Source organism: Myzus persicae, unplaced genomic scaffold, assembly GCF_001856785.1.
Source record: "Myzus persicae strain clone G006 unplaced genomic scaffold, MPER_G0061.0, whole genome shotgun sequence".
NCBI classification, from domain to species: domain Eukaryota; kingdom Metazoa; phylum Arthropoda; class Insecta; order Hemiptera; family Aphididae; genus Myzus; species Myzus persicae.
Genome location: NW_019103862.1, coordinates 96,494 through 122,908, shown reverse-complemented (window position 1 = coordinate 122,908; position 26,415 = coordinate 96,494). Strand labels below are relative to the sequence as shown.

Genomic DNA, 26,415 nt, shown 5'->3' with positions numbered 1-26,415 from the left:
AATAATAATAATAATAATAATGATAATAATAATAAAACTTATCTAATAATATTATAATAGTACATTTTTAAAATTGCAAAATATAACAAATAGATAGCGGAGAGGAGGGGAGACATGGGCTGTTTGTCTATAATGTATATTATATATACATACATACACACGTAATATATAATAATTATGTTGGTAAATTGTATATGGTATACATATTACACTAATAGCATTAAAATTATTTGTATTATATATTATCACAGCGGAAATAGCAAACGGCGGTGGCAACGATTTTGAACGAGTATAAAACTGATTTTTAAATTAAAATCAAGAACGTAGGCAACAGATTATGTTATATAGGTACCTATCTTATAATATGTTACCTTTGATTTTTACTATTAATAAATACTTAAATTGTATTATTTAAATTAAATGTTATATTGTTGCCGCCGGTTTAGCTTGCAGTTATCTTTTCTCTCGACTCGTCATCACTCATCAAATACAATAAATAAAATCTACTTCAAGTAACAACAACAGTCTTTACAACAATTCTATCGTGGTGGTTATCGTTATTATCATTAATATTATTGTCTTCATTTTTACTATTAATGCCAAAATTATTGATAAACTTATTATTACTGTTAAAATGTTTTTCACTACTAACACTATTAATTTGGTTCCGACGGCTACTCGTATTTTGAGTCCTTCTTCTTTTTCGTCGCCTTGTTTTCCTCCACCACCAGTCTTTTTTGTTAAAACTATTATTGTTATTATTACTATATTCAACAGAAGTAATATTGACAGTATCCCTAATGTTACTGTCATCATTGTTAACCATGTTTGCTTGTCTTCGACGCCTAAGACTCCGTTTAACAACATCTGGCCGTAATTTCGTATCGGTAGATTCACTACTGGTATTTTCTTTAGAAATATGATGAGGCTGATAAGTAGACACATTATAGTTGACGTCTGTAGTTGATGATTGATTTGATGCACTGGCAATAGCACTATTATTGCAGTGGTGCACGTTGTAAGAACAACATAGTACTCCGTCCTAAAAATAAACATTGTTTATTATTCACAAACGACAAAATGCAAGTTGGACGTCGCCGACAGATGCTAGTTATTTTGTCGTCATGGATGACATCGTATGCAACCAAAATAAAAATTCTCTGTCGGCGGAAACTAAGTATATATATTAATATATTATATTTATATATATGTTTAACAAAAAAAATCATTTGTGCGCTGTCTAGTAATATTTGCAAGGAGCATCATATACTACAATTTTTTACTGCAAGGTTTTATTTTTACCCCACTTAGTAACCGCGAACGATTATCAAAAATATTTTTAATAAAAAACTCGAGAGCAATTGTGAGTGCATGCGTGCGTGCTTTAAGAACATAACAATTGTTCATTGGTGTAAACATTTTAACGAGAATAACAAATTACACAAGACAATATTACGTGCTACCGGGTAAAATATCGTGCAAACTAAAGTATTAGGTGTGCATGCGTGGTGGCGGTGTTTTTGATGGTTGATATAATATTATGCAGCGACTGCAACGCGCTTGAACGCTGAAACATCGAACGACATCGAAAATATGATTTACGATGAACGGGTTTGAGAAACAAAATCTATAAAAAGCTGATAAATATCGTACAGTAGAAAAGATAATAAATTGATGTAATACATTATAATAGCAGTAGAGAAAGCCGAAATATATAAAGGTTTTATTGGATAAAAAAAAGATGTGAGAGTTTACCGATGCACACAACACGCGATATTGCTCACCGATTGGGCGCAGTACGGCGGCACCTGAATGGAAACACAAAACTTATATTAACACACACACAATCTAATAGAGAAAAAAAAGTCGAAAATATATGATAATACATTTATAGGTAGTTGTGTAAAACAAAAGTGTCTTGTTTCCCGTCTGGGATGAGTATCTTACATTAAACGTTGAACTCGTAAAAAAACACATATTTTGTTAAAATCTCCAAAGGTATTAATTGCAAAAAACTGTTATTGCGCGACGCATCTATAATATTATGTACTAAGTAAGATTCGGTTAAACGTAATAATAGTATATTATTATGTAAATCAGCCAGTCAGCGTTATTAACACGCGTACACATTCATATACATTATACAATATATACACACTATATACATTATACATGCATGACAAAGATACCGAATTGCAAATATATATATTTAGAGGCATATATATATACATAATATAATAAGATTTCTAAGCTGCCCGACACGCATCGGCTATAAAATAAATAATAATGATATTAATATTGTACATATATTCAAAATACGCGCCGTGCGCATACATAAAATGTATATATTTTGTATTATTTTTTTGGCATTACCATAACAGAAGGTATATATGTATAAATGTATAATGTATGTTTATACCATAGAGCATGAATGATATTCTTAGAAAATATGTTATGTACTATATTATATTCTATATAAGTATAGTTATATATATTATGATATTTTATATAGGTAAATGTGTGGAACAAAATATTAATAAATTATGCCCCCAGTTAAAAAAAACCGAACCGATGACATTGTTTAATACTTGCTAATACCTAGTATATTATGTTACACGTTTTGTACAATAGTACCTATACGCATGTATTAAATGGGTAAATTGATTTTATGACTAGGAATGGCGTTGCGTTGTCGTTTACCTTGCAATCGCACGACGTGCACATATCCACCGGATCATCCCAACGGGCTCCCGACTGATAGGCGCGTCCACCGTAAAAACACGGTTGGCCTAAGGGAGACGGCGTAGTGTTATTGCTGTTATTTCTGTTGTCGTTGTCGTCATTGTTTTTACTGTGGTTGTTGTCACCGTCGCCGTCGCCGTCGTCGTCGTCGTCGTCGTCTTCGTCGTTTACTTCGCCACCGGCTCGCCGATAGTCGTCTAGTGGCTGTAGCTGTAGCTGCTGCTGTAGACACGGATCAGCAGCGGCCATTGCAGTCGTGGTCGTCGCTGCCGATGAACCTGATGCAACGGCTTTGGAATCACATCTCGGTGCGCAACAATCGGCTACCGGGTTGTTGTATTCGGCAAACGTGGCTGCCGTGGAGTCCCTACAACTTCCCACTCCCGCGGGCAGCATCGGTGGACACTGCATCGGCCAACAATCCACTTGGCCCATCTGTGCAACAAGGACGGTTTATATATTATATTAGGTTGTGTTGAAGAGACAGCCGTGACGATAGTCAACAATATTTATGTGGTCAAGATATTATCATGCTGGCCGTGGCGTGAATATCGGATTTTATTATAAAAGTACGTGTTTGGAAAATCTATGTAGGCACCTTTCGTCCTTCCCAATATATTTTATTTAGGTATGTACCACAATCTATATGCATCCTGGACTTAGGCATGTGGTATTTGTGATAATCGGGTTATATTGTTGGTCCTAGTGACGGATTTCAATCATTTGGATACATTTTTTAAATTTCCTTATGCGTGATCAGAAGCTTTCAAAAACATATACTATAAATCGTTTAATCTAACTTGTCTGTTAAAGAAAATTGAATTCTTTGGTATACATTTTGTAAAAACGGAACATAAAATGTCATAAACATTATTTCGTTTTTATAAATATGAAACAATTATATTGTGGAAAATAGAAATCATTTCAAATTGCAATACATAATAAACCCGTTTATACGAAACGGAATAGTTGCATTAAAGAAAAAACAAATAACTGAAGATTATTTGATTTGATGAGTTGATTCAGAATATCTCGAAATACTTGTCAAAGTTAAAAAATTGTACCTACAAAGGGAAACATTTTAAAACACTCATTTTACATACATATCCGAGCCCTCCATATGCACAAAGCAACCTAAAAACAATGTTACATATTTTTATTTACTCACTAAACACTCGCATGTCTGGCACTGGTATATCCATTGTTGGCCACTACGGAACCTCACATTCGTCAATTCTTGATGAACGCAGGACGCTTGTGCGTTACAATGAGCACAACAAATCGATTGTACATGGTCGTTGTTTGTGCAATCGCACTCGATTCGTGCGCAACGTAAACGTCCACTTGTACACGTGCAGTTGGTGCATTCTTTTGAGAACCAGGCGCCGTCATTTACTTCTGTCACTGCGTTACTGCCGTCCTTATACAAGCAACCTTCGCGACGCAAGAGAAAATAAATTATAACATATTAACACCTGAGTTTTAATCCCGACAACACGGTTAACCACACATGGTACGATATACCTATCAACTTACTCGATTTACATTTCGAAGAGATGTTGCCGGCATTGTCATAGGTCGTAGGGCATTTGCATTCATACGATCCTACGGTGTTCACGCATGTAGCCGTCGGATGACATGTATGGTTATTAGTCGCGCATTCGTCGATATCTAAACATTATACACAGATCAAAAATATGTCAAAAATAAGTATAGTTTATTTTACATATGTCATAGCTACAGGATTGCATAAATCATGAACACTATACAGTATGTTCCAAAGTATGAGGTTAATTTATTTAATTAATAAATATAAGCACTTTCATGATTTTTTCAACAGTTTTCTATAAGAAAATTCTGTCTGAACAGGATAGATGGTTAAAGAAAGTGATTTAACTTTTGTAATTTTCAAAATAGCCCTTAGTATTATACTATTTAAAAATTCAATACAAAATGACCAAACTAAACCAGTATAATTTGTTGTGATTAATAAAAAAATTATTATTTTGAAATTATAGATATAAATTAACTAGAGCTTAGATGTTTTCAAAAAATTAACTAATTTCAAATGGGACTAAAAGCTCTGATGATACATAAATATTTTTATGGATTATTATAAAAAACTTTTTTAGTGTTAGGTACTACTATAAAGAGTATTTACCACTTTTTAAGAGATTTGTAGACTTGCAGCTTTCAATTTTTTTTTAGTTTTTGATAAAATTCGGTATTTTCCCCTTAAAAGTTTTAGTTATTTGGTTGTAGTGCAAAATTATTAAACATAAAGTGACTCACTTTTCACGATAAGGTGAGTATATATTATTTATGAACAATAAAATTGTCGAAATTCTCAGACAAATTTCAACCAATTTTTAACAGGAATATTTTTTATTTATTTTACCATAAACCTATATACACCACTCTTTGCGTAGGAAGTGTACAACGATATAATATTATAATGATTAATTATGTGACATAGCGATGATTTTGTCTAAAATTAGTTCAAGTTGAACCTACCGCATATCTCATAAAAAAATTAGTTACCTATAGTTATATTATATATACAATTATATTAAAAAATATCCTTTGAAATAGAGTCTGACACATATCTCCATAATTATCTTCATTCAGAATTGTTTTTCGTAGGCAATAGTTAAATTAATCCAAATTTAACACATTTTTTCATTATTTTATATGTATTTACATTAAAATGTTTATGAAGTATTCTGTTTCAGCTTATGCAATTAAAAAATATATGCTGTCATAGTGTCATTTGAAACTCAATAGTTGATGATTGTTTCACAAACAAACTTGAAGTAAAAAAATAAGGTTCTATAAAATATTATAATTGTATTATGTAATATAAATATGCAGAATATAATTCTTAATTTTCTAAAAATTAACTGTTTTGAAAAGTATGATTGTTTTGTTTACTGTAAAGTTAGTTTTTATATAGGTTATAAAAGACATCGAATAATTATATGCTATTACTTTTTATTTATAAGTTATAACTATGTAGGTGTACTGACAAACAGTAGATGGAAGTTATTTGTTAATAAAAAAAACTGTCTTTTATAAAAATTTTGAATAAAAATGTTTAAAAATATCACTGATTAATAAATATTTCTTTTATGATAAAATAAAAAAATTCAACGAGCTTAATAATTATTTTTATTAAATTGATGTTTATTAACCCAGTACTTTCATATAGATTGGTTTTGAATTAAATTTAAATAGATCCATTCACTATGGTGAATGGTGATATTATATAGGATGATTGGTAGCGTTTTATCTATCATTAGTTTCAATTGTAATATCCAATATAAAACAGTAGGTATTCTTAAAATTAATACTCTTATGGACAACAAAGTTTATTTACACATTATAATAATAGGTATAATGTACTGAACAATTGTATAAGGAAAAAGAGTCGTCTCCAGCAGTGGGCGCTCTCAATTTTGATAAACCAACTATAAAAATATAATATCTTACCTTGACACATTGTACCCAACGAAGGCGACCAGGCCGATTCCATCGCGTTCAAGTCACTAGAAGCTGTGGTGGCGATGTCGGCCGAAGCAGGATACATGATCACGTTCTGGTACCCCGGGCTACACGCACAGTAATACCATCCAGCCATATTGACGCACCGAGACGAGGGGCCCAGACATCCATGCGCCCCTGTGGTACACTCATCCACGTCCAGCTCGCAAGCAGGCCCCTCGAACGCGTTGGGGCATGAGCACACATCTGGCCGTGTGCACACACCTCCGTTCAAACACTTTTGGTGGCACACAGCTATAAAATACGCACATCGTACAGACGTAAAATTAGTACTTAATAGGTATACATAGTGCGATCGATTATTATGTCCTTATATTATTAAAGTAAATTTCTGTAGCTGCAAAAGTCTTACATCGAGTAACTCAAGTACTTGTCTATAACTTTTGAAAGCAACGCCAACAGATGTAAGACGTATTTATAAAAACATACGAGCTGAACAAATGAAACGCTTATTTTATAGACAAGAAGAATTAAATTTCCGAGTATAAACACACGGACTGAACTTGTGGGAGGTTTACGTGGTGTATTAGGAACGAAATGATAAAATGCGGACTGTTGTGGTATTAAAACTATGGGCACTCACGTCTGCAAGTATACCCGTCTCCTTCGTAACCGTCAGCGCACTTGCAGCTGTAACTGCCCGGCGAGTTGGCACAAGCGGCGTGTACGTGACACGGTGGTTCTGCGCTGCTGCACTCGTCGACGTCCACACATTCAAACCTGTTGAGACGCGCGTACCCGGTGTTACACTTGCATGCGTACGACCCTGGTGTGTTCACGCAAATAGTAGTGTTGACGTCGCAGTGGTGTCCATTTGGTCCGCCGACGCTCGAGCACTCGTCCACATCTGAACATTTCATTAATTCAAATCGTGTCATTATTAGTTATTAGTATGCTCACACGACGCTAACAAGATGCGTTATTATTAATATTGTTATTAATGTAATAACATAAGTTAACAAGCGGAATTTATTAATACGGTTAGTTACCATCACACTGTAAACCGGTGCCAGCGTACCCAACAGCGCACGCACACTTGTGTGTGGTTTTTAGATTGATACAAGTAGAGTTCGGATGACACAAGTCACGTCCACCTCGTGCACAATAATCGACGCCTGCATAAGCGTTTACATACAAGACACACACATACAAGATTAAGATTATATTAATAATAGGCGTTATGAAAACAATAATTGGGCCTGGAAATCATAATTGATCTAGGCCACTCCCCTCCCGACACCAGCTACTTATTTTAGAAAAATTTTTTGATTGCAATTTGTTATTGTATTTTATTGTTATTTTTTTTTTTAGTACTTCAAAACATATTAATTAACACAACAAACACAATATCATTAACAATTTACAGAACCTGTAGTCCGTCTGAAAAATTGACATTTCCAAACGGGCTACTCTGTCATTGACCACTGTAAATAATTATTTAAGGAAAATTGTTATAATAAAAGCCACATCCAAAAGGGAACATGCGAGTTTAAATGTTTGTTAAATTATGACTGTTAGTACATATTTAGTAAACAATAATATCTATTATTCCATACTAAAATTACACTAATATTTAATAAGAGTAATATTTCGTTGGTTTTGATACCGTCCAACTGTTTTGTTTACATTTTTTAAAAGAATTTATTATTTTATTACAACATGTGTTGTTTACATTCACACATGGTTACGGTAAAATATTGAAGGTTTGAAAACATATTGAGACTAACAGTGTTATAACTTATAATAATGTCAGAGTTCAAAATACTTTTTTTTAAGAAAAATAATTTTTAACAGCCAATGGTTATTATTCAGTTATTACCTATTAATAGTGTGTATAGATAATTTTAGTTAATGGGTACTTCATACTCAAGTTGGCAACGTATTGAAAGCAATATTTACTTCCGAACCCTTAATAATTTTAAACTGTTGGCATATGTGACATATGTGGAAGATTAAATGCACATGTTTTAAGACATGTGTTACTAAGAAGGTTATGCACTTAAACGTATCTTATTTCTTTGTAAGCCACGAACAATATAGGGGGAAAGTATTTTGTATACTATTTTGAAAGTTATATATATTATAGTAGTAGTATAGTAGTACCTGGTATATATAGTAGACTATTGACATTTTACCACAACAATATGGTACATTAGTCCTTAAATTACGTTCATCCCCCTCGAAGAATTTTATTTTTCAAACTTGTATTTCAAATGTTTAAATATTTTATTTATTATACGGTATTGATTTCAGTATAAAAACATAAAATCAAAATAAAACGTTTAAATTGTAAAATAAAAAAACTAACTAGAATTTTTTTGATTGTGAAAAACTGACTTAAATGTGTAGAATAGATATAGAAATAATAATAATTATTATTATACTCAATAATTGTTCATATATTATAAATAATGTTGTCCCTCATGGCCTCATACTATTTGAATAACTAGTTAGGTAATCAAAAATCTTATTATATTTTATGGAGTAGTTTTATTATTATTCTAGGTTTGTAATAGATTTCAATCATATTATTTTGATAATTTTTTGACATAGAAATAAGGGTTAGGAGAACAATGTACATGTTATGGTATCGATATGTATTCTTAAGCTTAACAAACATTTTTTAATGAAATTACATTTGTTTGGACGCGGCTTGTACAAAACAAGGTTAATAATATTATTTATTAACAACACTTATATTAGAATAAAAACGAAGTAAATGGTATTGTTATTTATTCTTACCTGGACAAAATTTGCAACACTGATCGGGTACGGAAAATTGTTCAGATATGTCACATTCCAAGACTGGACATTGAGTTTGTGCGTCTACTCTATCACACTTGACAACTCCATTGAGACAAATGCAGGTTAAGCATGGTTCCAAATTTATAGTGTCACCGTGTTCAAATAATATATCACCTTTAGCTCGGCATGATTCTAAAAATAATAGTCATATTACATTAGCGTTGTAACTTGTAATATATAATTTCAATAATTTTATAAATATTAAATATTGTGTAACATACTTTGACAAGTGTCGCAACATTCACCAGATTTTCGTATTGGGAACTTGCAATCGACTAAGGGACATCTAACCGGTGAACATTCTACTTGACCACGCTAAAAATATGATATTATAATGTTACTCTTCAATCAGTTTAATCGATTTATTATTTCATATATGGATCATCAACATTAATAGTACTTACCAAACATGTACACGTTTGGCATTCATGTTGCCACACTGACCCATCAACTTTCATTACTGTGTTATTACTTCGTTCGTCAAACTGTACGCATGGTTTGCGACATTCACATGTTTCTAATTCAGCAATTCTCATTTCGGCTGCCTCGAGCTATATGTGAAACACATTGATAATTTTCCCCCAACTTTTAAACGATTTTTACGTACCTTGTTACTCAACAAATGCACAATTTTGTTCAGGTTTTCCATCGTTTTTTGCATGGCGATGAATTGGCCGCACGTTGGACATGATGTGTCCAGGTTAGGGCACTGTACACGTTGCCCGTCTGCCCCTCTAATTAACCGGACGTCTTGTAAAAGTCCCTATTAGGAATAGGTTCACTTGGTGATCATTTTTTCGAACTATTTTGGACAATTTTTATTATTTTACAATACCTTGAAAATTGAATGTACTCCTCTGTTGCGTTGGCCTACGTACAGATCTGGCGATCCTAGAAAACTAGTGTCAGCTGGTCCAGCGACCAAAGTGCGCGTGTATACTAGACGGCAGTCTATGAAAAGACGTGCTTGTGTACCGCTCAGTGTTACGGCCACAGCATGCCAATGGCCATCAGCCAGGGAGTACGCAAACACTTCGGTATGAACACGACGGCTACTCTGTGAAACATAGTGCAGCCTCACCTCATCTTTACGTCCACTTGATTCTAATTCCAAATATCTAAATGACAACACCACAATTAGTGTTAATTGATTCTTTTTACTCGTGCTTTTTAGTATTCTCATTATTTTTATTGGTGATACCTGTTGGAGTCGAGGGAAAATGATACTATAGATCCAGTGTTAGCACGTTCTTGACGTACTACTGCAGCTATAGTTAACTCGTCCGCTCCTCGTAATAATTGAATTGCACGTTTGTAAATAATGTCAGGAACTTTTAACTGTCTCAACGTACCTAATTTGTTTAAATAGTATTAATCAATGAAATAGTTCGAATTACTTGTTAATTTATTGTTCAGTATTTAATCAGTTTATTATGGATGTACCTTGCATGCTATATGCTGGCCTTAACCGGTTGGGAGGGAAAACATCGGGATTAGAAAATTCATCTTCTGATACAGCCACGAGTAGGACTCCCAATGTAAAACCAGTAGTATCACTTTTATTACTACCACTGTAATGATGTTGATAATTGTGGTATATTTGCATAGTAGCTTCAAGCAAATCCAAAATGGCCAATGGTGAATTAGCTTCGTTTACAGCGAAATAATTGATATTATTTTGGGAAGGTGATGATGCTATATATAAATTTAAAAGAAAATAGTTTTATTAACTATTTAGTAGTACAAATAATAAATACATATATATTATAGTATGTTTTATGTATAAAGCTCAGTTATTCAGTTTAATTTAATTTATAAAATATGTCTCTATTGCAGTTTCTGTAACATTTACTTTTCCGCTTAAAAAAGTTTTAAAAAGTAATTTTAAATTTAAGTTTAGATTAGAACATAACTAATAATGCTATGTCTGGAATATTGACGTCACTTAAATGAAGGCGAAACATAATATTTAAATTTAAAACGGAAACCGACTTATTTGGCTTGAATTTTTTTTTCTTTATTCGATTTTTAATATTTTGGCTGTAAAATCATTAATTAACTTAATTAATTAATTAAGCAACTTAAAATTTAAAAAAAATGTAATTGTATTTGGTGGATTTGTATTATTTTACATGTTAGTAAATGTTCACGAAAAACCAAATCATTGTTACTATAGATTACTTATAGATAATAATATCAATAAATAATAACAATAATTGGTATATTAGTACCTACGTATACCTATTATAGACTAATATAAGTAGATTATTGATCAGCGAAAATAAATTAAGTTAATTTTTATAAAACTCTATTTATAATTTTCAGACTAATAGGTAATTTCATAGTATTATTTTTTTATAGATATGTGAAATTACCTATACTTATAACAGATATTTCATTCGGTTTTAAATATATTTTTTAAATTCAGAAAATTAAAGTCCAAAGTGACTTCTCACATATAGGTAGTTGTGTTTCATTTGTGTAACTAAATCTTATTAAAACATTTCAAATGTAGTAAAATATGCTAGTAAATCTACTGATGAAATAAATAAAACTAAACATTTTTCTTTTGTATAAATAGCATTTATCTGTTCATATTATGATTTTTAACAAATCAAAATAATATAAATAGGTATTAATATGCACAATCAATAAAAAGAATAATAAACGTGTGCCTTTTACAGTTGAACAATTTTTGAAATACATTTTATATACCTAGTGTATGTGTTCCTCTATACAAATATTATTAATTTCTTAACATTTACGATTAAAGCTTATTTTAAGAACATAAAACTATTTTCCATATTATGTTTGATTGGGGTTCGATTTGGATAGACTTAGTCAATAAATTATTCTTATGCACGCTAACGTAATTAATGGTTTTTATTTCATTTTAAAAACAATTTTGAGAGCATAATAGTGTTAAAATTATAAATATTTTATTGATATAATGATTTTAAATAGATTTAAAAAATAAATAGGCATTTGAACATTTCAAAATTTCAAAATATAAATGAATTTATTTGAATATTATTAAGTTCTCTGTAGTGGGAGTAAAGTAAGATTTATAGAAAACGCAAATCTCCATAATTAAAGTATTATTTTAGTTGTATTAATAGTTTGGTATAGTCGTATAAATTATAATGATTAATGAATCAGTGACCATTCTATAGTATATTTATGTTTTAAATGGAAGTATAATGTAGTTTGTAGTTCTTAGATAAAAAAAATTACAAAATATATACACATAAATTGTATAATATATGACATAGCCATAGGTAATAAAAGAATAGAGGAAACTTTTAGAACATTTTTAGTATGCTGAAACGTACTTAAAAATACATTATTGTAAAATCAATAGTTTCCTAGTTACATTTGAGATATAAAAACTATTTTGAAGGATTTTTTGCCTGTGCGTGTACTTTCTGATACATTATACTACAAATTACAATTTAAGTACTTATAATTTATAGCATATAGTGACGTTGCGATTAAAAATTATTTATCTACATAAATCACTCTGAAAAAGCAAATATTATTTTATATTTTTATTTAATTAAATTATTTTATGTCAAAAAAAATTGTTTTAAAAGGATATTAAAAATCAAATTAGTTCGAATATGTACATTGAAATTTAAAATTTAAAATAAGATACTATTTTATACTTCATCACGAATAGTTAGAGGCATTAGAGCATTAAGATTTTAATTTAGAGTTAAAGAATTATTTACTATAGTAATACTATATATTGTATAATGCAATTTATAAACTTTTCTGAATATATTACAAATGATATTTTTTCTCAATGGAATATATGACAAAAAAGTTGTACAAATGTGGTATTTATATAAATTATATTTGATACAAAATATGTATAATAATTATGAGAAACTCTAAGACAATTGAGAGATAGTTGAATTTCAATAAAAATATGCACTTCGAACTCTCTCCTCGCTATTTATTTAACCATTGCGTATAAATAAATAAAATTATAAATGTATCTACTGTCAAATTTAACTCTGTAAATATGTTATGCTTATTCTATTTTTATTTATTGTAAATTTTACGAAATTTAATGCAAGGTGAATTATATTTTAGTAGATATTATTAGTTTCATTTTATCATTAAAAAGATGCTATACCATGTGTGTTGCCCCCAACGTTGAAACGTATAGTAGTGTAATAAGTACACAGATAATTAATGTTCAGCAGAACCAATTTTGTATTATTAGCTTTAATATATAAGAGTGAATTCGTCAATTACTACACAATGGACATTATTTGTTGATTTTTCCCCCGATATTAAAATTTTTAAGGGATTTATCACTTATAAGAAGTTTTATATTGTAATATTTTAGAAACCTACTAAAAATTCATTAAAAATGAAAAGTATTAAAATTCTTAAAAATCAAACACAGATAATGTTCTTATCACCTCAAAATCGTATCACTTTATAGGTCAATTCACTCTTATATTCAAGCTATTAACGCAAAATTATCTACACCATAAACACAAATTTTCTATACGTTGCACGTTTGTAAGATGAAGATCACGTCGTGCGAGTGTATCGTTTATATAGTGTACCTCAATAACAGTATAATATACAAACTACATACAATAATAAGTCTATACGTTCTAAAATGCTTAATAGATAAATTAAATGTAACATTGGGTAAATTATTTATTAATTGAATTATAAAATGTTATTTGTTTTAAAATTAAATTGAAAAGGACATTGCATTATAGTCTATAATTTCTGGTCTCTGTCTTACAAACATATATATTATACCTTGACTCGTATTTAATGTAAGATAATTTTTATTTATTCATTAATAATTAACTTTTAGTCGACGTTATTGTTTATTATTTTTTAGCTTAAGCTAATAACTAGCGATATTTTAATATTATTAGTAGATATTTTGAAATCTAGTTGAATAAAACAAAGTATAATAATATTATCATCCTTATTTAACAGTAGTAGATCATAATCAAATCAATCACTAACTTACATATTTGGAAATACAACAAAAAATATCGTGCACGACTAGGGTGGTAAATTTAATTTAATATTTTAATGCGGCATACTCTTAATCATATGGAAACAAACAAGTATATAGTAGTGTAGTATTGTTTAAGTTAATGACTATTATATAATTGAAGCTTAGTTAACATGAAAAGAATCTTATATACAAATAGAATAAAAAGTAAATTACGATTGTATGTTATCTCTTACTATTGGTCCTTGTAAAATAATTTCGTTGATCTTTTGTTTATTGGGTATTGAATACTGATATTAATTTTCAGTTTTTAATACTATAAAGATAAACTACTCAATGATAAAATTTGTTTTCCATAAATCATTCCTATGGGTTAACCCATATGTATTCAAATATACATTCGAGATTGCCATTATCAAATCAACCATTATTATATACTTAGGTATAATATGATTATAAACTATATAATATGATATTTATCTGTCTTAGATAGCAGTAAACATTATTTTACTGTTATATAAATAATAATAAATATTTTTAGGTCTAAAAGAAATAACAAAACAGATATTATAGTGTATAAGTAAACTTAACATTAATGATTAATATCCATATTTTGTCACGATCAATATGTATTGGCTATAATGAATAAAACATAATGTTAAGTTTAAATCCTTAATATTAATTCATTATATTATGGCTTGTAAGATTTTTAAAAAGCAATACAATTATATTTATGTAGGGATGTGTTAGTAATGGAAGCAGGAGATTACCCCATAGCACCACCGCTGTACGATAAACGTAAATAATTGTTACACGCGGTATGCTGCCATGCTGGTCATAAATTTAAAATTTATGACGTATTAATAAAATATTAATCATCTTTAATAGTTATATTGATAACTAATTTTGGTTGTTAATTTAATTGAATTAGTAAGCAAATCTAGCTTATTACATCGAGTGCCTAATAAATATAATATGGTTTTATACGCATAAATATATTATACATAATACATAGGTACAGCGTACAACAGTTTCAATATTTTATGAAGGTAATATAATATTCTATAATATTCTGTTCAATTTGTTGTATGATTATCATCATTATTTATTAACAAAATAATAGTATTACATTACAGACTAATGGTTTTATTGTTTGTGATTGAACCCAAAATGATTTAGTACCTATCTAATGCATTACACGTATATAATATTAACATTGGACGTATTCAGGTATCAGCGGAATATTTTGGGTTCAATGACCCCGGATTTTTTGTTTGTACATCTTTATTATTTATAAGAACTCTCCCCATAATAGTGCGTGTTGGTAGCCAGTAGGTACATACCTTTTTACTTATAATGTTTTAATATAACAATGTATAGCACCTTGTTTTTCCGTATTTTTTATTGTGAAAACTGTTTCTCATAAATGTTAATTGTCCGAACATTTTTTACGATTTTATAGATATTCAAAAATCTAACCTAAAAAAGAAAGTACCTACACCTGTTATGCATAGCTAAGAAGCTCGGAAAGATACACGCGATAAAGCACTAAAACTGAGTAAAGCATCATCAGTAGTAGACTAAATATTCAGATAACCCTGCATGCCCTATCTTCACTATCACTTTAATAGTATTATAATAATTTATTGGCCATCAGATATAAAATATCGTACCATTCGGTACCATTTTGTCGAGTACTATTTTAGCTATTAATCAATTCCTGCACCCTCGTATTCTTCAAATACACCCCTTTTTTCTACATTATATTGTCTCAGAGGAACAAAACTTTTTGTTACTTATACTATACGCGAGATATGAACGAATGCATGTGTAACAATATTAAATAGTTATGAAAATAATTCTTAAAAGTGGGTACAAGTATAATTAGTAATCACGCACGTGTATATCGTCATTGTTGTCATTATATAAAAGTTTATCGAACTCATGATGAGCTACGCATATTTTTTTTATTAGGATTGAATAATTCGCAGTATTATCCTATAGTGAAAAAACCGCAGTCGATTATTAATTTATATTATGTTTTCGAGAAATTAATGTCGTCATCAGCAGCGTTTAGCCCGATTGAAATCGCAGCATTTGTAAATAATATTATATAAAACGGCGCGTGGCTCAAATTTTAGGCTCTCAACCTTTTCTCACACTCATTTAAATATGTCATAGATGTTACGTAATAAATGTAGAGTTTTCGACACGTAGTGGTGTTTTGTAAAAAATTAACCTAATTTTAGTGAATATAAAAGTATCATCATTAATAATTATAATGTCTAATATAATATGAATACCTAATCAATACAAATTAGTAATATTCATTAAGTACAATAAATTTACAAAATATCATGTGTATAATTTATTAAATAATATTTTATAGGTTTAAACAAATTGTATAAAGCTAGGTGTATCCATGCACCTTGTTTACGCAAAGCCTCCTCTGCTGTCGAAGAATCAGGGGGAGAAAAGGTGTATCCATGCAATTTACATATTTATAGTAATTTAAATGAAAATGCATATTGCATATATATTATTAATTGTTTTGATTTTAATGTAACTAATTTTAAACGTACCTACCGAAAAGGCTGTTGACATGTTCTGCATTTAAAAAAATAAGCTAAAACGCAACTATAATTTTAGATTAAATGAAAAAAACCGATGACGAAGTTTGAGAGGAAAGAACTTTTTTTGACTACTAAAAACCAAAAACTATCGTATAATTAAAAATAAATAAAATGTTTTCGGTTAATCTTAAAATAAATAATATTTTAACTTTTATGACATTTTCTAAATTATTAATATTTCATTCATCATTAAATTCGTATCGCTCAACATCATCGACGCCAAGTTACAGCCAAATTGTATAAGACACACTACTTAAAAATAGTTTATTATCTGTTAAACAAAAATATATATTTCTATGTCTTGTTCGCGTGCCACATGTACCACAACCACTCCACAGTACAACTGTTGGTGTATAATAACGACGACATGTGTACTATATAATGACAATTAATGATGCTTCAGGCACTAGACACACACACTCGTATCACGTTACCAAAAACGGGAAAATAACATTAAATATGTACTTTTGGGGGGTTTCACACGGCTGACCAACGTTGACAGCAGTACAGCACGTGTCTTTAATTATTATTACCGTCAAGTGGCGTAGAAGAAATGGTCTGTGAGAGGTATAAAGAAAAGAAGGCAATGTGTGTGCGTTCATGTGCATTGAGATGTGATATGATGATGGTGCGAAGAGACACGGTAAATTAACAGCTGGTCAGTCAGTGACACACGATAGTGTGTGTTCATAACTATCAGTAATGGCAACGAACCAAATACCCACCGATATTAAGATATTAAAGTAATTTTTGAAACGTTAAACGTTATTTATTCGTGAAATTTATTACGTCTACAAGGATGTTTATAAATGACGTTTCTATTTCGATAACATGGATGTATATAATATGTCTACGGTAGGATTTATCTTTTAAAAAACATTTTCATTTTCCGTTTGTATAAAATTAAAAATATAAAGGACAAAAAAACAAAAAAGAATAGTATTATATCCTACGTGGTGCATGTAAGTATGAGACATTAAATTTTATATTATTACGGCGACAGACGATGCTAATATGCTATAATACATGTACCACTACAGTAATGTGTCAGCGGTTATATTATTCACTGCCATCGCTCGTACTCATAGTAAAAAATATATTACAGACGTAGCAGTAATAATTAGTATCAGATGGTCGCCGAGTAAAATAGAGACAAATTAATATAAAATGTGTATACAATTTTGGTTTGACACTCACCCTCTGAGCAGTTTTGGATATTTCTGTTCATATGGAAATAAATAAAAAGAGAGAAGTGCGTTTTACTTAAACTTGTTTGCGGTCATCCGACAATACATTAATATTATATAGAATTATTATAAATAAAATTGTGTTAGTTATTCTTCTCAGTTTTCAATGACTACCTACCGAGATTAAGAAAAATAAAGTAAAATAATGTTTTAACTGAAGTTGGGTGGGCCGCTGTAACGTGAGTCTTTATAGCAAATTAAGTCTTATTAAAAAACGATTCTAAGCGGAACACTTTTACCAAAAAATGGTCAAAATTATAATAATACTGCGCTTGTTCATATATTTTTCTTCGTTATTTCATCTTTATTACATGTTTCTTCAAAACTGCTGATGTGTTATATAGAAGCTTTTATAATCTCTTTTAAATACGAGTATCATCCATGATGGACCACCTATTGAATTTTCAATCTATATAGAGTTGAAATATAATACCTTTTATTACTATTATTACCCGAAAAATATTTTATAAAAATACCCAGGAAAGAAAGAAATTAAAAATGAACCCATAGTTATTGCGAAATCTGTAAAAGAAAATGAGAACTGGTTGTAGACAAATATTGTAAATATGATAAAAAGGTCAATGTAATTAACATTATAATATATTGTGTCTGCAATAGACTCACGTTAGCTTAAGATAATGATGGTAGACTATTTCTATAATTTATGTATTTTTTAATTCAGCGTGTCTAGAGTAAAAAAATAAAAATAAAAAAATAAATAAACAGTGACGTCTGAGGACGACACAGTGGCTTATTGAAATATGCACGTCTTGGCAAATGATGACACAAATTTTTTTCGTTCAACTAAATATAATAATATCTCATTTACGTTTATCGTAAATGTGATACCTATACACATATTAACATTCGGGCTTACAGTAATAATCGATTTCACGTGGTCGTAAGTAATTAACGTTAATTCGACTATAATTTAAACACGATCGGTTTGTTGTTTTCCCTTTCGTAATATATACTTAAAACGAAAGATTACCTGAAGGAGTTAATCCGCCTTTCGTTGGTGTTTGTAATAGCTTCTGTGCTGTCGATATCCGTGGTGTTAATACCGCGAGCGCCAACAACACAGCAGCCACTACCGTAGTAGGCCGCCGTCGCCACTGCACCCGACTGCAGGTATATAGCATAATATCGCAGCGGCCGCAAAAATGTTGCTGTTTCGTTTGTTTGTATGTTTTGCTACTAACGATCAATCATTGATTGAGAGTGATAGTGGGTGGCTACCACTGAGTTTTGTTTCTTCGACAGCAATCTGTAAGGTAAAAACACAAAAACACATTTTCACCGTCAATGTTAGGAATATATTATTATCTTTTCCTTTTTTATAATTACAATACAATATAAATTCTCGTATGTGAAAAACAATATTGAGTGCTCGTGCATATGCTACTGTTATATTCATGTGACTTTTCGGTTAGTGAACAGTCGGAAGTAACGGCCAATTTCCAAATAAAATATTTAACAAACACTCGACCACCGCAGCCCGCCACATAAATTCGCGTTCGCTTTCACCGCCACCACCGTTATAGCTGACCGACCGTTCCGGGACATCACCCCCTACCCCTTAAGTCATTCTCCAAAAAGGTTGTTCGTGAAATAATTTTACTAGCGACAAAAAAATTGATTTTTTTTTTAAATTAATTACGTCTAGACTAGGATGTTTATTCTGTAGACTAGCGGTTTTCGAGTATTTTTTGGTATATGATACATTGGTATTGCATAATTAAATACGAGAAGACCGAAATATTATTGGTTTTCGGGTTCATGAATCATGGTGGGATGTATTAGCTTATTAGAAACAAATAACGTACCTACCTATTTACGATTAATGTTTTTATTGCATGTTCATGGGCCATTAATACGGTTTTCCAAAATCGAAAACCATCGTATTACCAATATAGAAAACCGATGGCCTATAAACTTTAACAAATGCACTACGACTCCGTTAATAAATGATATTCGAATAATAACTACCTTGATATTTAAACTAGTAATGAATATTTAAAAAAATATCAATTTATCTTTAAAAATTATACTTGTAAATTGTAGTTAAATAATAACTCGAAAACCTATCAGAAATGAAACGCCGCACCCATTGAATTTATTATATCGGCGGTGACTTTTTGTCACGGGATGGTATAGACAAGTTTAATGTAAAATCGATGGAAGTACTATAATGGACATTATTATTATATAATTAATAGCCCAGACGAATGAAAGTACAATAGTATGGGTAGGCAGGAAATATAAGTTCTTGAATATCAAAAAAACGGTTGAAATTCGTAGACGTATCGAATAGTATAGTACTAAAAATAAATTGATGTAACAAGAATTTAAACTAGTAGTTACTCGTAAACTATTGAAATCAATAAAATAAAAGATCGACTGTCGGTTTATAGAAACGCGAACAATTTCAAAATTTCAACTTTTCGTTTAGGTTTCAGGTGTGCAAAAAAGACTCCTTCGGTACCTACCTGCAGCAGTGGCCGGATAAAAGTGTTCAAGACCATACAAAACCGTGTTTCCTATCGCACCCCTCTAACACAGGTATACCTATATTATTTCTATCGCGAGCTGCACGAAGACAATATAACACCCAGTCATAGAAATCCGACATCACGCCTACGCGCGGGTGTCGCACCGAGGGTCGGAAAGTACCCACACCGCGATGACGTGCGATTTGTACCTATCAAGCGCACCCACCACCGGGTATACCCGCGTAATAATAATAAAATAACGATAATAACCAGTGTCGGCCGTGTAGGACGGTGGAATTATATTGGCGCAGGGGGACGCGCTTGCACACATCGGAGCGAGTGCGTTGTACTCGGTATAATAATAATGTGCGTATTACGGCACAGTGGCCGAGGTGGGCATTATTATACAAACGACAACTGTAATAATATATGATATGGTAACGTACACAGGTCCTCCGTCTTTGGTCTGTCATACACGTAATATTGAATTAGACGTGTAGGTATATGGTAATCGCGTGTGTACCTACCGACCTACCTATACACGGTTACACGTCCGGAGAATCGCGTCCGAGTATTTTTTTTTATCGGTGAAACGGCGGTGGTATGGAAACGAGAGGGCACCGAAGACGACACATAATATAATATTAGGTAACAAATAATAATGATAAATATTGTAGAGCGCCGGAGTGGTTCGAGAGTGACATTGTGTACGTATATAGGTTACATGTAACGACAAAATTATACCGTTTACAGGTGATAGGTACAAATAACGAATAACAGGTACCGCCTAATGTTATGATAATATAATGGTAATGTTGTGTATACGTACATGCGAAAAACGGAATCGGATGCAATAATTACTTTTTCCGTTGTTATTATCAGCAACACGATAACGACTGATGCATCGGGTGGTGTTGCTGGTGCTGGCGCATTTTTATCACCACCGTAACTATCGATCCGGAAGACACCACGTGCTGCAGCCACTGCCGTCTTAACCGTCCGACCCGATCCAAGCAGTCCATGCGTATCGTCGTACACATAGCACCAATCGAGAATGCAGGCCGCAGTGGTGCACGCGATCTATATATATGCGCTATATATCGCTATACCTTTCGACGATGCACCGCTCACGCCGCCGCTCTCGAATTTTTCGCGCGGACCGATATCGTTATCCGCTACAATGTATTATACATATAATGTTATTAAAATATGTATCGTATATCGGTATGTAAAACAGTTATATACCTAAAGCGTCGAGACTTAACGAATATTGAAAAATTTCGAACAAAAAAAAAACCCCCCAAAAAAACGTAAAACCGCGAAATTCGAGACGCGTGCGGACGTTCTAATGTTTATTATTGTCGCGACCATACGCGTATATATTTATATATATATATGTATTACACTCGCGCGCGAACTCGATCCGTACAACTAGTAACGACTATAGTGACCGTACTACAGTATAAACGGACATGAGTAGTCGTACACAGTAAAGCCGTATCAATTGACGTACGTCGTCGCCCGCTATTAATTCGCGTGTAATGTCCAATTTAAAAATAACGATTTTAATGTGGCCGCGAAAAACGGAAGACGAGACAGCGCGACAACAGTATAATATTGTGCAGTAACGACACGACACGTCCGTCCGTCTTATATTAATATAATATTATTATTGAGTACAAAATATAAATAATACATGCATATTACGAGTATATGGAATAATATAATATAGTCACCCCGTTGCTTCAGGTCGACGTCGGGGTACTGCACCGTGGCCCGCGGTCGTGCACGCGAGCAGTGGTCGGCGGACTGACTGACTGACTGACTGATTGACTGACTGTGACCGACCGAGCCGACTGGAAAACGAGTGGCACGCGCGCGAACGCCTATGCGTGTAATTATTATGCCACCGCGGTGGTGTCGGCCGTGGACTCTATATAGTCGTAGTGCCGTGGAAGAGATACGCACACTCACAAAAATGAATATATATATATATAATATGTGTGTGTGTGTGTGTGTGTGTGTGTGTGTGTGTGTAAAATGAAAACGCTTACGCGGCTCGTTTAGATTTAAAAAAAAAAAATAATAATAATTTTTCACTGTCTCGACTCTCCGATGTCTGCTGCGTCTATGCGCGCGTGTGTTCGAGTGTACGTGTGCGCGCGCGTTGCGTGCCGTCGCCGGTATGGTGCCGGTTGGGTGCTGCTGTCGCCGCCGCCGCTGCTGTCGTCGTCGTCGCCGTGGTCGCCGTGATCGTGGTCGTCGCTGTCGTCGTGGTCGTGATCGTGGTCGAGACGACACTGCCGTTGCCGCCGCCACCGTCAGGCTACTCGACTCGGTTCGTACACCGGCGGCGTGTGCCAAAAAAAAAAAAAAGAGAGAAATAAAAAGGAAAAAAAAAACTGAAACGATTATTGTGCGGCGGGGATCCCTCCACCACCCCGTCACACCCCCGCCACGGCCGATCCCACCCCTTCCCCATCATACACACACACACACACACACACCGTCATCTCCGCCGCCGCAGCCGCCACCCACCGCCGCCCCCGCGCCCGTACCGGCCGACCCGGAGCCGGCGGTCGCGCGCACAGCTGTATACGTACGCGCTCACCCGTCCGACGGCGGCTGCCAACGACGTCTACGGCAGTAAGGGGCGGTGAGGTTACGTAGGGGAGGTGGGGATGGTGTATAATATAATCCCTCCGCTCTGCCGCCGACACGGACCGTTGACACCACCACCGCCGACACCGCCGCCACCGCCGCCGCCAGTCCGCCCCGCTTTGTCGCTCGGGTATATACACCATACGCGCCGTCGTCCATCCGTCCGTCTTCCGCGCTCTTCCGCTGCCGTGCGCGGCGCGCGCGACACCTACCCGTCCACCACCCTCCCCTCCCCTAAATCGTTACAAAACACATGCGCGCCCCGCAGCAGGGACAAACTCACTCTCACCGCCGCCACACGTTTTCCGCGTACACAGGGAGCAGTGGCGGCGGATTTGGAGGTGAAGCGGCCGTGGCGGCGGCGGCTTGTCTCTGTACGCCGCCGTTATCGGCGACCGTCTCGCATGCGCTTCAGTCTCTGCATACATATATATATATATACACTGTGCAGAGAGAGCCCAACGCCACACACAATATTATATATTATATGCACGCGGTCACCGTGTATTATAAATATTATTATTATTGTTGTATTGTGATTTGTGACCTGCGATCGCGGAGGACCTTTTCCGGAGGACCTTTTTACAAACATTCGCACATTTTTTTGCGCATAGCGATTCATTTCCGATTGTATCGATTGTGTCGGTCGTTGTGTGGGCTATGCGGACAATTTTTAATACCATCGATTTTTAATGGCCAACGTATAATGCATAGCGACGTCGCCGGGCGTGCATTATAATGCGTCATATCGTAAAAATTCGAATCGCTCTGGTGCAAGCTGCGGGGGGCCTGGCCATCCCAAAAAAAAAATTCCCGGAAGTCGCTGGCGGATACCTGCAATGCGCACCACCACAATAATAATGTATTATATTATTATGCCGATACCTAAACCACTCTTGTGGGGACGGTACAAAGCCAATATCGAAAACAACCTCACCATTTATCTGAACTCCACAGAATATTTATAATATCATATTATTATTGATGCACACCACTACACTTCAGTATATACACAACAAACCACACGTGGACGACGGCCGATAAATACAGCTCGTACTAAATATTATAATAAAAATAATAATATCATGATGATGATGGTAGTGATGACGATGATGATGACGTCGCTTTATTATATCTCAAACCGATTGATGTGAGTCGCGGACACACCACCGATTGAAGCGACCCGTCTTCGTCGCAATAATAATATTATTTACATCGTAAGTATAAAAATGATTAATAAATATATCATTCGGCCGTCGCCGTTAGCGCCCACGCTCGAGGCGCGATTCATTTCATAATCGTCTGAATAGTACATCTCTGTGTGTACGAGCATTTCCGATTCCATTAATTCGACGATGTTTACACCATTGAACCCACTCGTCATCACAGACACACACGGGGCAGATGACGTTTTTGGACGAGCACGAGCCACACAGAGCTGTAGTTGTGTGCTTGCGTGTGCTGTCTTCTTTATATTATTATATTTTCTATTATATACAACACAGCCTCGGTTGTTTAGCCGACAAAACGACAAACAATAATCGTTATCATTGTATATTATGTAGCGGCGGCGACCAAGACACTACGCTATTATATGAGATTTTGTGTTTATGAATACAGATCAAGTATGATGGGTTCGTCAATAGATTATTATTTTATTATAACGATTTTACGGTTTAGTGGTTTTTATTTCGTTTTCCGTCTTAAATCGGAAATAATGTGGAGTGTGCTTTGGTAATAATGGAAACCGATACGATTATGCAGTGTGTGTATACACTAAACATTTGCATAATATTCGACGTATGTGTATATAATATCATAAACATATTTATTGTGCAGGTTATTGTCTCGTACCTATACGTGACGTAAAATAAACTAAACTTTAGTGAAATCCTATTTCGAAATTGCGTTATAGCCTATCTACATTATTTCTGTGCGACGCATGTATATAAATATAATACATAATATTAAATCAAGTACTTAGTGCGATCATTTCAAATCCAGTATTTTCCAAGGGTGTGTGTTATAAATTATATTATTATATTGCACACCGAGTGTATAATATTTAGAATAAAGTGATTTATGTTTCAAAAGGCTTGTGTATATAATAATAAATTAATTTATATATTACTCTATCTGATGAGTAATGGACTCTTATACTTTTTACAGAAACGTTATTTTATATTTTTCTTCAAAATGTGTTGTTATATTGAATTTCTGAGCCCGGGTACAAAAATTAATATTCTATTTCCACTTCAACAGATTTATAGGTCACAAGTCACAACTCACAATGGAATAAACTGTTCAAATATTTTTGAAAATAAATACTAAAATGTTTGGTATTTATTTCCGTGATAATAATATACACCGAGATACAATGGTTTGGGTTTATATTTTAATATTTAACAATAAAAATAAAAGTATAAATAACTGATTTGCTATTATACTGCTGTGTATTTTTGCATCAAATAAGCGCAAATGCCAAGGGTCTAACTGACTAGGGGTGTCTAAAATCTCAGACTTTTTATAGCGACCTTTTGTACACTTATTATTTTTTCAGAATTCAGATATAGTTGCAGACAGTAGGCAATATAATATTATATATATGTAAATTATACGGTTCTATAACATTCAACTTTCAAATCGGACGTTGATTAAGTATGAAATATGTGATACTATACGATGAACGTTAAAAATATGAACAAACAAATTGATACCCTGGGAGAAAAGGTCCAGAATATCCCCCCCAATCAAAAAGTAAAAATAACAAAACTTACCAAAGAAATTGTTAAGTCACTTCCACAAAAAAAAAATCAAAACCGCAAATAGTTTTATATATATATTAAATATTTATAATTAGACTCTGAGAAGCATTGAAAACTTTTTTTAGATATAATTTGCAACAATATAATATATTTAAATTTGAATAGTGTAATTAATTGTATTAAATAAATTCTTTTTAAAATTAATTATGCAATGTGTAGAGTATACCTATATTTTATTAATTTTTAACAATTTATATTAGAACAATAATAAGAATTGTGAATGAATTATGAATAAGATATAATAATATTATATACTATTAAAGTCTAAAGGTATAAATCATTATAGAGGTTGGGCCCCTTCTGTTTTCTCGTTTTCCTGTATAATACTATGATATTTATGCTGGAAAGCGGGAAATATGGCGGCCGTCCCTTTCATTTAAAACTTGATATATGTATAGAAATTCGAATGCCAGTCCCATTTCAATAAGCGTGTATACTCATTTATTTATAAAC

The 26,415-nt window shown here is 32.9% G+C and overlaps 1 protein-coding gene across 7 annotated transcripts; it reads right to left on the bottom strand.

Annotated features, from left to right (window-relative positions):
* Position 1: 1 nt before the first annotated feature.
* On the bottom strand, positions 2-22,817 carry LOC111035549 (protein kinase C-binding protein NELL1-like). Of its 7 annotated transcripts, none has more exons than XM_022317207.1 (18): positions 22,213-22,815; positions 21,338-21,651; positions 18,976-19,251; positions 10,552-10,803; positions 10,310-10,460; positions 9,944-10,226; positions 9,716-9,871; positions 9,513-9,659; positions 9,330-9,423; positions 9,046-9,240; positions 7,293-7,418; positions 6,887-7,150; positions 6,232-6,537; positions 4,279-4,413; positions 3,911-4,176; positions 2,701-3,177; positions 1,785-1,808; positions 3-1,042 (listed from the first exon to the last, which is right to left on the bottom strand). In XM_022317207.1, the coding sequence occupies exons 3-18, from the start codon at positions 19,124-19,126 to the stop codon at positions 509-511; spliced, it is 3,561 nt and encodes a 1,186-aa protein (XP_022172899.1). In that variant the 5' UTR covers positions 19,127-19,251; positions 21,338-21,651; positions 22,213-22,815; the 3' UTR covers positions 3-508. The 7 variants fall into 7 exon arrangements, with proteins under 7 accessions (XP_022172898.1, XP_022172899.1, XP_022172901.1 ...); XM_022317204.1 differs by having other exon boundaries at positions 529-1,042; positions 1,756-1,808; positions 21,306-21,651; positions 22,213-22,817; XM_022317203.1 differs by having other exon boundaries at positions 529-1,042; positions 1,756-1,808; positions 22,213-22,817.
* Positions 22,818-26,415: the final 3,598 nt, after the last annotated feature.